Source organism: Oncorhynchus tshawytscha, linkage group LG06 (genome assembly GCF_018296145.1).
Source record: "Oncorhynchus tshawytscha isolate Ot180627B linkage group LG06, Otsh_v2.0, whole genome shotgun sequence".
In the NCBI taxonomy this organism is placed as follows: domain Eukaryota; kingdom Metazoa; phylum Chordata; class Actinopteri; order Salmoniformes; family Salmonidae; genus Oncorhynchus; species Oncorhynchus tshawytscha.
This window is the reverse complement of record NC_056434.1, coordinates 7,776,464-7,788,963: the sequence shown is the minus strand read 5'-3', so window position 1 is coordinate 7,788,963 and position 12,500 is coordinate 7,776,464. Positions and strand designations below refer to the sequence as shown.

Genomic DNA, 12,500 nt, shown 5'->3' with positions numbered 1-12,500 from the left:
CAGCGATACGGATTGAATTTAGCCCCAAATCTTTCAGAAATTTGGATTAGAGTGTTCTACTTCAAAGAAAACAGAAAGTTCCTGTCACGTTCTGACCTTAGTTCCTTTGTTATGTCTTTGTTTAAGTTTGGTCAGGGCGTGAGTTGGGGTAGGTCGTCTATGTTCTTTTTTCTATGTTGTATTTATAAGGTTTGGCCTGGTATGGTTCTCAATCAGAGGCAGGTGTCGTTCGTTGTCTCTGATTGAGAATCATACTTAGGTAGCCTTTTCCCACCTGTGTTTTGTGGGTGATTGTTTTCTGTCTAGTGTTTTCTGCACCTTTCAGGACTGTTTCGGTTTTCGTATATTTCACATTGTTATTTTGTATTTTGTTGTTCAGTTAATAAACATCATGAACACATACCACACTGCGCTTTGGTCTGACATTTCATACTCCTCGTCAGAAGAGGACGAAGAATTCCGTTACAGTTCCTTTAAAAAGACAATGTTATTTGAAACTAGTGGAAACCTGCTGAATAAATGTGTTTGTTCAGAGAATATTTTTTGGAACAATATTTTCACATTTGCCTTTCATGTGCTAGTGCCATTGACATCAAGCAATATCAAAGACGTATCGTGCCGAGGAAATGGCAAGACAATGCTTGTGCATTCATACCCTACTGAACTCAGCCAGTGTTTTCACATGACACCAGCAGTCACGTATCTTGTGTTTGAACCAAAGACAGTTCAGTACAAGACAGACCAAAGAGCTGTATAAATTAGATTTGGGTCATTACATATAAGTTGCTATATCAGATTCCTCCGAAGGCCAATTCCTGACTAAGCTGACAGACAGGAGAGCAGTGAGGGAGGAAGGGGCGGGGACATGTCCTGAAGCTTGTGAATTGCTTACATTTCTATGCTAATCCCCCAGTGACAACAGCAGGCAAAGCGGCAGTTTCTACTATGGACAACATACTGGTGTGTGCTTTTGGTGGTGGTAGTGATGGTGGTTGTGGTAATAGTGGTAGTGGTTATAGTGGTGGTGGTTATAGTGGTGGTAGTGGTGGTGGATATAGTGGTGGTGGTTATAGTGGTGGTGGTGGATATAGTGGTGGTGGTTATAATGGTGGTGGTGGATATAGTGGTGGTGGTTATAATGGTGGTGGTGGATATAGTGGTGGTGGTTATAGTGGTGGTGGTGGTGATAGTGGTGGTGGTGGTGATAGTAGTAGTGGTGGTGGTGGTTATAGTGGTGGTGGTTATAGTGGTGGTGGTTATAATGGTGGTGGTTATAGTGGTGGTGGTGGTGGTGGTATGGTGATGGTGGTTATAGTGGTAGTGGTTATAGTGGTGGTGGTTATAGTGGTGGTGGTGGTTATAGTGGTAGTGGTTATAGTGGTGGTGGTTATAGTGGTGGTGGTGGTGATAGTGGTGGTGGTGGTGATAGTAGTAGTGGTGGTGGTGGTTATAGTGGTGGTGGTTATAATGGTGGTGGTTATAGTGGTGGTGGTGGTGGTTATAGTGATGGTGGTTATAGTGGTAGTGGTTATAGTGGTGGTGGTTATAGTGGTGGTGGTGGATATAGTGGTAGTGGTTATAGTGGTAGTGGTTATAGTGGTGGTGGTTATAGTGGTGGTGGTGGTTATAGTGGTAGTGGTTATAGTGGTAGTGGTTATAGTGGTGGTTACAATGGTGGTGGTGGTTATAGTGGTAGTGGTTATAGTGGTGGTGGTTATAGTGGTGGTAGTGGTGGTGGTTATAGTGGTGGTGGATATAGTGGTGGTGGTTATAGTGGTGGTGGTGGATATAGTGGTGGTGGTTATAATGGTGGTGGTGGATATAGTGGTGGTGGTTATAGTGGTGGTGGTGGTGATAGTGGTGGTGGTGGTGATAGTAGTAGTGGTGGTGGTGGTTATAGTGGTGGTGGTTATAATGGTGGTGGTTATAGTGGTGGTGGTGGTGGTTATAGTGATGGTGGTTATAGTGGTGTGGTTATAGTGGTGGTGGTTATAGTGGTGGTGGTGGATATAGTGGTAGTGGTTATAGTGGTAGTGGTTATAGTGGTGGTGGTTATAGTGGTGGTGGTGGTTACAGTGATAGTGGTGGTGGTGGTGATAGTAGTAGTGGTGGTGGCGGTTATAGTGGTGGTGGTTATAATGGTGGTGGTTATAGTGGTGGTGGTGGTGGTTATAGTGATGGTGGTTATAGTGGTAGTGGTTATAGTGGTGGTGGTTATAGTGGTGGTGGTGGATATAGTGGTGTGGTTATAGTGGTAGTGGTTATAGTGGTGGTGGTTATAGTGGTGGTGGTGGTTATAGTGGTAGTGGTTATAGTGGTGGTGGTTATAGTGGTGGTGGTGATAGTGGTAGTGGTTATAGTGGTGGTGGGGTTATAGTGGTGGTGGTGATACTAGTAGTGGTGGTGGTGGTTATAGTGGTGGTGGTTATAATGGTGGTGGTTATAGTGGTGGTGGTTATAGTGGTGGTGGTTGTAGTGGTAGTGGGTATAGTGGTGGTGGTTATAGTGGTAGTGGTGGTGATAGTAGTAGTGGTTATGGTGGTGGTGATAGTGGTGGTGGTGTGGTGGTAGTGGTGATAGTGGTGATAGTGGTGGTGGTGGTGTGGTGGTAGTGGTGATAGTGGTGGTGGTGGTAGTGGTGGTGGTTATAGTGGTGGTGGTTCTAGTGGTGGTGGTTATAGTGGTGGTGGTTATAGTGGTAGTGGTTATAGTGGTAGTGGTGGTTATAGTGGTAGTGGTTATAGTGGTAGTGGTTATAGTGGTGGTTACAATGGTGGTGGTGGTTATAGTGGTAGTGGTTATAGTGGTGGTGTTTATAGTGGTGGTGGTTATAGTGGTAGTGGTTATAGTGGTAGTGGTTATAGTGGTAGTGGTTATAATGGTGGTGGTGGTTATAATGGTGGTGGTGGTGGTAGTGGTTATAGTGGTGGTGGTGGTTATAGTGGTGGTGGTGGTGGTAGTGGTGGTGGTGGTGGTAGTGGTTATAATGGTGGTGGTGGTTATAATGGTGGTGGTTATAGTGATAGTGGTTATAGTGGTGGTGGTTATAGTGGTGGTGGTTATAGTGGTGGTGGTGGTTATAGTGGTAGTGGTTATAGTGGTGGTGGTTATAGTGGTGGTGGTGGTTATAGTGGTGGTGGTTGTAGTAGTGGTGATGGTTATAGTGGTGGTGGTTATAGTGGTAGTGGTTATAGTGGTGGTGGTTATAGTGGTGGTGGTTATAGTGGTAGTGGTTATAGTGGTGGTGATAGTGGTGGTGGTGGTTATAGTGGTAGTGGTTATAGTGGTGGTGGTGATAGTGGTGGTGGTTATAGTGGTAGTGGTTATAGTGGTGGTGGTTATAGTGGTAGTGGTTATAGTGGTGGTGGTTATAGTGGTGGTGGTCATAGTGGTAGTGGTTTTAGTGGTGGTGGTTATAGTGGTGGTGGTTATGGTGGTAGTGGTTATAGTGGTGGTGGTGGTTATAGTGGTGGTGGTTATGGTGGTAGTGGTTATAGTGGTGGTGGTTATAGTGGTGGTTATAGTGGTAGTGATTAAAGTGGTGGTGGTTATAGTGGTGGTGGGGGTTATAGTGGTGGTGGTTATAGTGGTGATGGTTATAGTGGTGGTTATAGTGGTAGTGGTTAAAGTGGTGGTCGTTATACCTGTGGTGGTTATAGTGGTGGTGGTTACAGTTTTAGTGGTTATAGTGGTGGTGGTTATAGCGGTAGTGGTTATAGTGGTGGTGGTTATAGTGGTGGTGGTCATAGTGGTAGTGGTTTTAGTGGTGGTGATCAAAGTGGTAGTGGTTATAGTGGTGGTGGTTATAGTGGTAGTGGTTATAGTGGTGGTGGTTATAGTGGTGGTGGTGGTTATAGTGGTGGTGGTGGTTATAGTGGTGGTGGTGGTTATAGTGGTGGTGGTGGTGGTAGTGGTTATAGTGGTAGTAGTTATAGTTGTGGTGGTGGTTTTAGTGGTGGTGGTTATAGTGGTGGTGGTTATAGTGGTAGTGATGGTGGTGGTTGTTATAGGGGTGGTGGTTATAGTGGTGGTGGTTATAGTTGTAGTGGTTATAGTGGTGGTGGTGGTTATAGTGGTAGTGATGGTGGTGGTGGTTATAGTGGTGGTGGTGGTGGTTATAGAAGTAGTGGTTTTGGTGGTGGTGGTAGTTATAGTGGTGGTGGTTATAGTGGTGGTGGTGGTTATAGTGATGGTGGTGGTTATAGTGATGGTGGTGGTTAAAGTGGTGGTGGTGATAGTAGTGATGTCAGTTGTGGTGGTGGTAGTGGTGGTGTTAATGGTGGAGGTGATAGTGGTGATGTTAGTGGTGGAGGTGATAGTGGTGATGTTAGTGGTGGTGCTGGTTAAAGGGGAGGTGCTGGTTAAAGGGGTGGTGCTAGTTAAAGGGGTGGTGCTGGTTATAGTGGTAGTGGTTATAGTGGTAGTGGTTATAGTGGTGGTGGTTATAGTGGTGGTGGTTATAGTGGTGGTGGTTACAGTGGTAGTGGTTATAGTGGTGGTGGTTAAAGTGGTGGTGGTCATAGTGGTAGTGGTTATAGTGGTGGTGGTTATAGTGGTAGTGATGGTGGCGGTGGTTGTAGTGGTGGTGGTTATAGTGGTAGTGGTTATAGTTGTGGTGGTGGTTTTAGTGGTGGTGGTTATAGTGGTGGTGGTGGTTATAGTGGTGGTGGTTATAGTGGTAGTGGTTATAGTGGTGGTGGTTATAGTGGTGGTTATAGTGGTAGTGGTTAAAGTGGTGGTGGTTATAGTGGTGGTGGTGGTTATAGTGGTGGTGGTTATAGTGGTGATGGTTATAGTGGTGGTTACAGTGGTAGTGGTTAAAGTGGTGGTGGTTATACCTGTGGTGGTTATAGTGGTGGTGGTTACAGTTTTAGTGGTTATAGTGGTGGTGGTTATAGTGGTGGTGATCATAGTGGTAGTGGTTATAGTGGTGGTGGTTATAGTGGTAGTGGTTATAGTGGTGGTGGTTATAGTGGTGGTGGTGGTTATAGTGGTGGTGGTGGTTATAGTGGTGGTGGTGGTTATAGTGGTGGTGGTGGTGGTAGTGGTTATAGTGGTAGTAGTTATAGTGGTGGTGGTTTTAGTGGTGGTGGTTATAGTGGTGGTGGTTATAGTGGTAGTGATGGTGGTGGTTGTTATAGTGGTGGTGGTTATAGTGGTGGTGGTTATAGTTGTAGTGGTTATAGTGGTGGTGGTGGTTATAGTGGTAGTGATGGTGGTGGTGGTTATAGTGGTGGTGGTGGTGGTTATAGAAGTAGTGGTTATAGTGGTGGTGGTAGTTATAGTGGTGGTGGTTATAGTGGTGGTGGTGGTTATAGTGATGGTGGTGGTTATAGTGATGGTGGTGGTTAAAGTGGTGGTGGTGATAGTAGTGATGTCAGTTGTGGTGGTGGTAGTGGTGGTGTTAATGGTGGAGGTGATAGTGGTGATGTTAGTGGTGGAGGTGATAGTGGTGATGTTAGTGGTGGTGCTGGTTAAAGGGGAGGTGCTGGTTAAAGGGGTGGTGCTAGTTAAAGGGGTGGTGCTGGTTATAGTGGTAGTGGTTATAGTGGTAGTGGTTATAGTGGTGGTGGTTATAGTGGTGGTGGTTATAGTGGTGGTGGTTACAGTGGTAGTGGTTATAGTGGTGGTGGTTAAAGTGGTGGTGGTCATAGTGGTAGTGGTTATAGTGGTGGTGGTTATAATGGTAGTGATGGTGGTGGTGGTTATAGTGGTAGTGGTTATAGTTGTGGTGGTGGTTTTAGTGGTGGTGGTTATAGTGGTGGTGGTGGTTATAGTGGTGGTGGTTATAGTGGTAGTGATGGTGGTGGTGGTTATAGTGGTGGTGGTTATAGTAGTAGTGGTTATAGTGGTGGTGGTTATGGTGGTGGTGGTTATAGTGGTGGTGGTGGTTATAGTGATGGTGGTGGTGGTTTTAGTGGTGGTGGTGGTTAAAGTGGTGGTGGTTCTAGTGGTAGTGTTTATGGTGGTAGTGGTTATAGTGGTGGTGGTGATAGTGGTGGTGGTGGTGGTGGTTATAGTGGTAGTGGTTATAGTGGTAGTGGTTATAGTGGTGGTGGTTAAAGTGTTGGTGGTTATAGTGGTAGTGGTTATAGTGGTAGTGGTTATAGTGGTGGTGGTGGTTATAGTGGCAGTGGTTATAGTGGTAGTGGTTACAGTGGTGGTGGTGGTTATAGTGGTGGTGGTTATAGTAGTGGTGATGGTTATATTTGTGGTGGTTATAGTGGTAGTGGTTATAGTGGTGGTGGTTATAGTGGTGGTGGTTATAGTGGTGATGGTTATAGTGGTGGTTATAGTGGTAGTGGTTAAAGTGGTGGTGGTTATAGTGGTGGTGGTTATAGTGGTGGTTATAGTGGTGGTGGTTATAGTGGTAGTGATGGTGGTGGTGGTTATAGTGGTGGTGGTTATAGTGGTAGTGGTAATAGTTGTGGTGGTGGTTTTAGTGGTGGTGGTTATAGTGGTGGTGGTGGTTATAGTGGTGGTGGTTATAATGGTAGTGATGGTGGTGGTGGTTATAGTGGTGGTGGTTATAGTAGTAGTGGTTATAGTGGTGGTGGTGGTTATAGTGGTGGTGGTGGTTATAGTGATGGTGGTGGTGGTTTTAGTGTTGGTGGTGGTTAAAGTGGTGGTGGTGATAGTAGTGATGTTAGTGGTGGTGGTGGTAGTGGTGGTGTTAATGGTGGAGGTGATAGTGGTGATGTTAGTGGTGGAGGTGATAGTAGTGATGTTAGTGGTGGTGGTGGTAGTGGTGGTGTTAATGGTGGAGGTGATAGTGGTGATGTTAATGGTGGAGGTGATCGTGGTGATGTTAGTGGTGGTGGTGGTAGTGGTGATGTTAGTGGTGGTGCTGGTTAAAGGGGAGGTGCTGGTTAAAGGGGTGGTGCTGGTTAAAGGGGTGGTGCTGGTTAAAGTGGTGGTGCTGGTTAAAGTGGTGGTGCTGGTTAAAGGGGTGGTGCTGGTTAAAGTGGTGGTGCTGGTTAAAGTGGTGGTGCTGGTTAAAGTGGTGGTGCCGGTTAAAGTGGTGGTGCTGGTTAAAGTGGTGGGTCTGGTTAAAGGGGTGGTGCTGGTTAAAGGGGTGGAGCTGGTTAAAGTGGTGGTAGTGGTGGTGGTGATGTTAGAGGTTGGCCCTAGCTTTCATTGTGAATAATAGAAGATAATGAATGGTTTGAGAGGCGATCTTCCCTCCCTGGTCCCCCTCCCTGGTCTCCCTCCCTGATTCACCCCTCCCTGGACCACCTCCCTGATTCACCCCTCCCTGTTCACCGCTCTCTGGCCCCCTCCCTGATTCACCCCTCCCTGGCCCCGTCCCTGATTCCCCCTCCCTGATTCCCCCTCCCTGATTCACCCCTCCCTGATTCACCCCTCTCTGTTCACCCCTCTCTGGTCCCTGTCCCTGATTCACCCCTCCCTGGTCCCCATCCCTGATTCACCCCTCCCTGGTCCCTCTCCCTGATTCACCCCTCCCTGTACCATCTCCCCTATTCACCCCTCCCTGATTCACCCCCCCTGGTCCCCGTCCCTGATTCACCCCTCCCTGGACCACCTCCCTGATTCACCCCTCCCTGGTCCCCATCCCTGATTCACCCCTCCCTGGTCCCCGTCCCTGATTCACCCCTCCCTGGTCCCCCTCCCTGGTCCCCCTCCCTGATTCACCCCTCCCTGGTCCCCCTCCCTGATTCACCCCTCCCTGTTCCCCCTCCCTGATTCACCCCTCCCTGATTCACCCCTCCCTGGTCCCCCTCCCTGATTCACCCCTCCCTTATTCACCCCTCCCTGATTCACCCCTCCCTGATTCACCTCTCCCTGGTCCCTGTCCCTGATTCACCCCTCCCTGGTCCCCCTCCCTGGTCCCCCTCCCTGATTCACCCCTCCCTGGTCCCTGTCCCTGATTCACCCCTCCCTGATTCACCCCTCCCTGGTCCCCCTCCCTGATTCACCCCTCCCTGGTCTCCCTCCCATGATCCCCCTTTGGCCCCCAACACCAGCTGTTCATTAACCAAAATATGCAAACTAGACCTGGTCCTACACCTCCCCTGACTCTCTCCCCCTCCCCATCTCCTCTCCTCCCCTGTCTCCTCCTCCTCCCTCTGTCTCCTCCTCCCCTGTCTCCTCCTCCTCCTCCCCTGTCTCCTCCTCCTCCCCCGTCCCCTCCTCCTACTCCCTCTGTCTCTTCCTCCCCTGTCTCCTCCTCCTTCTCCCCCATCTCCTCCTCCCTCTGTCCCCTCCTCCTCCTTCCTATGGCTCCTCCATCTCCTCCCTCTGTCTCCTCCTCCTCCTTCATATGTCTCCTCCATCTCCTTCCTCTGTCTCCTCCTCCTCCTCCCTCTGTCTCCTCCTCCCCCTCCCTCTGTTTCCTCCTCCCTCTGTCTCCTCCTCCTCCCTCTGTCTCCTCCTCCTCCCCCTATCTCCTTCCCCTCCCCTGTCTCCTACTCCTTGTCATCCCTCTGTCTCCTCATCCTCCCTCGTCCTCCTCCTCCCTCCTCCTCCTCCTCCCTCCTCCTCCTCCTCCTCCCTCTGTCTCCTAATCCTCCCCTTCGCTCTCCTTTACTGGCCGAGACCTGCTGATAGCCAGCCCTGGTTAATCAAACACAGAGCAATGGAGACAGAGAGCGTTTTGTGTCTGTGTGCGTCTGAGTGCTGTGTGTATGTGTGTGTCTGAATGCTGTGTGTGTGTGTCTGAGCGCTGTATGTCTGTGTGTGTCTGAGCGCTGTGTGTGTGTCTAGTGCCGTGTGTCTGTGTGTGTCTGAGTGCTGTGTGTCTGTGTGTGTCTGAGCGCTGTGTGTTTGTGTGTGTCTGAGCACTGTGTATCTGTGTGTGTGTCTGAGCGCTGTGTGTGTCTGAGCGCTATGTGTCTGTGTGTGTCTGAGCGCTGTGTGTGTGAGTGTCTGTGTGCGTCTGAGCGTTGGGAGTGTCTGTGTGTGTCTGAGCGTTGTGTGTGTATGTGTGTGTTTATGAGTGTGAGTATGTGTTTATGTATCTATCTCTGTGTGAGAGCACTGAGATGAAAACTCCCCATCACTAATAACCAGAGGTTAACTTCATGACCCCTAATAATCAGAGGTCAACTATCTGACCACTAATAATCAGAGGTCAACTTCCTGACCACTAATAATCAGAGGTCAACTTCCTGACCACTAATAATCAGAGGTCAACTATCTGACCCCTAATAATCAGAGGTCAACTTCCTGACCCCTAATAATCAGAGGTCAACTTCCTGACCACTATTAATCAGAGGTCAACTTCCTGACCCCTAATAATCAGAGGTCAACTTCCTGACCACTAATAATCAGAGGTCAACTTCCTGACCACTAATAATCAGAGGTCAACTATCTGACCACTAATAATCAGAGGTCAACTTCCTGACCACTAATAATCAGAGGTCAACTTCCTGACCCCTAATAATCAGAGGTCAACTTCCTGACCCCTAATAATCAGAGGTCAACTTCCTGACCCCTAATAATCAGAGGTCAACTTCCTGACCACTAATAATCAGAGGTCAACTATCTGACCACTAATAATCAGAGGTCAACTTCCTGACCCCTAATAATCAGAGGTCAACTTCCTGACCCCTAATAATCAGAGGTCAACTTCCTGACCCCTAATAATCAGAGGTCAACTATCTGACCACTAATAATCAGAGGTCAACTTCCTGACCACTAATAATCAGAGGTCAACTTCCTGACCCCTAATAATCAGAGGTCAACTTCCTGACCCCTAATAATCAGAGGTCAACTTCCTGACCCCTAATAATCAGAGGTCAACTTCCTGACCACTAATAATCAGAGGTCAACTTCCTGACCACTAATAATCAGAGGTCAACTTCCTGACCACTATTAATCAGAGGTCAACTTCCTGACCCCTAATAATCAGAGGTCAACTTCCTGACCCCTAATAATCAGAGGTCAACTCCCTGACCACTAATAATCAGAGGTCAACTTCCTGACCCCTAATAATCAGAGGTCAACTATCTGACCCCTAATAATCAGAGGTCAACTTCCTGACCCCTAATAATCAGTGGTCAACTTCCTGACCACTATTAATCAGAGGTCAACTTCCTGACCACTAATAATCAGAGGTCAACTATCTGACCACTAATAATCAGAGGTCAACAGACCCTCCTCACCTCGCCTAAATATTAATGCCCTCATCTATTGTTGGAGAACACTTTGTTGAAGAGCAACGTTTCGGAAACACCCGCCCCATCAATAATGAAGTGTTCTTGTCTCACTGACAGACGTGCCGGGCGTTCCCGAGCCATATTCATAGCAAGCATCCGTTTCTCCCTCTCTGCCAGTTGACATACTGACTGATGAATCACAGGCTGTGTTGAGGGCCTCGTCAGGAGCCTCAGGCGTCAGCCCTCGCAGGCTCCTCTGGGGCACCGCAAAGGTAAATCATAATAGGCTTTCTTCCCCCTACCGCTATGACTCCGCAGGCATGCTTAACCAAGCACTTTATTTATTCACCATCAAGGAGTCTTGCTTGAAGCAAAAAAAAATAAAAATGCATAATTGATTATTCTGGTCACATTAGCTTAAACCTATAAGCGTGATCTATTTTTAATGGAGCGGTGACTGCGAGGGGAGCCGGTGTGGTCGATAGTATTTTAAAGGGTGTTGATGTGCCCGTGCTGAGTGTCTGATGAGGTCTAGGGGGAGGGTGGTGTTTTGGGGAGTCAGGTGACTTACCTGTTGGCCGGTGACCAATAGGATGGAGCCCTCTTTGGCGTGCATCACCTGACGGAAAATGTGGTCGAGGATGAGGAGCTCGCTCCAACAGTTCTGGAGGAGCTTCATTTGGTCGTCCACCTGTTCGTGAGACAAAGGGAGAAAAGAGAAAAGAAATAGGTCATTTGTTGACGTTGATGCTAATGTAAAATGATGCTAATGTAAAATGATGCTAATGTAAAATGATGCTAATGTAAAACGATGCTAATGCTAATGATGCTAATGATAATGATGTTAATGATAATGGTGCTAATGTAAAATGATGCTAATGCTAATGATGCTAACGATAATGCTGACAACGATAATGATGCTAACGATAATGACGCTAATGATGCTAATGATAATGATGCTAATGCTAATGATAATGCTCTGCCAACGTGTCACGCTACGTTTATTCCACCTTTAATTAAAGGATACAAAACGATACATGAAAACACCTCCCTGACAATATTCTCTTAGTGAAAGGTTTTCGGGTGAAGCGAGCTATAACACTTTTGTGGCTTTGACAAGTAGACACAACTAGATTGACTAGTGTTGATCAGGTAAGTCAGTCAAGAAAACATTCTTATTTACAATGACGGCCTACCCCGGGCAAACCCGGACGACGCTGGGCCAATTGCACGCCGCCCTATGGGACTCCCAATCACAGCCGGAAGTGATACAGCCTGGATTTGAACCAGGGACTGTAGTGACGCCTCTTCCACTGAGATGCAGTGCCCCAAACCACTGCGCCACTCGGGAGTCCTATTCCACAGGTGGAATAGTGTGTAGCGGAGGGTAAATGCAGTTCATCCCAATGTTTTCAGAAAACTACATTGAAAGTATGGGGAGTGACGATAAGAGGTTTACCTCACCTGTTTTATCACTACATCACTCGTAGAAGGTAGACACTCTCACACTATACTGCAGTATCACATAACCGACATCCCCTACTTCCCCCTTCCCCGTTCAAACACATCCACACCCCCGTTTTTTTCTTCCAAAGAGCCCGTGCCCGTGTTCGTCAGCATCACTGGTGTTATCTGTTTGTTCAGTGCCACCAATGGCTGAGTGATTTCCCAGTTCTCAGTGATTAAGTAGCGAGTTTCTCAGCAACAAGGGGGCTGGTGTCTCCCATCCCGGTGACTGACGCACGGTGAAGGTAGTCTGATACACTGCAACAACCCATCCATTGTGAACCAGTTATTTCCCAGGGTTCAGCATGTTAATCATTCCACAGCGTAGCCACAAACACAGAACGAACACAGAAAGCACACATTCAGAAGCAAAAGAATGAGGAAAAAAGATGGAGATTTCTCTCTCACCCCCCTTTTCGGCAAACAGTGTAACCCTCGATACTATTTATCTGACTTGCGGGATGCCGTTGGCTTCGCAAAACGCTTCGGTTGGTGTTGTTGTGTCGAAATGCACTTTTACATGAGTCTGAGAGAATCGTTGGGTTAACAGTTGAGGTCTGTGACGTTGCACTCTGAAACATCAATGAGTTTTTACATAAGAATGCAGATCCTTGGTTAACTGCCTGACTAACAGGTACGGTACAAATTGGTGGAGAAAGGAATGCTATTATCCATTATGGAACTTTGTAAACAAGGCCATTTGTTTCAATCAAAGAGCTGTGATATCACTGAGCTAATGGATATTCTACTGTACGTAAAAAAACACGTTATTACCTTGAATGACACTGTGGTAGTTTCAGCGTAACTGTTGTTGAGACTGATTGTTTTGACTGCAGAGGAGGTATTTAGCCTCCACCCAGGCATAACAATGGCACT

The 12,500-nt window shown here is 47.4% G+C and overlaps 1 protein-coding gene across 2 annotated transcripts in view; it reads right to left on the bottom strand.

Annotated features, from left to right (window-relative positions):
- LOC112236297 (nuclear receptor subfamily 5 group A member 2-like) overlaps positions 1-12,500 on the bottom strand; it is a 137,125-nt gene that overhangs the window by 44,944 nt on the left and 79,681 nt on the right. For both annotated transcript variants that reach the window (XM_042322896.1, XM_042322897.1), the window contains one exon: positions 10,690-10,809. In XM_042322896.1, the coding sequence (XP_042178830.1) occupies positions 10,690-10,809 (120 nt within the window). The remainder of the gene's footprint in view (positions 1-10,689; positions 10,810-12,500) is intronic.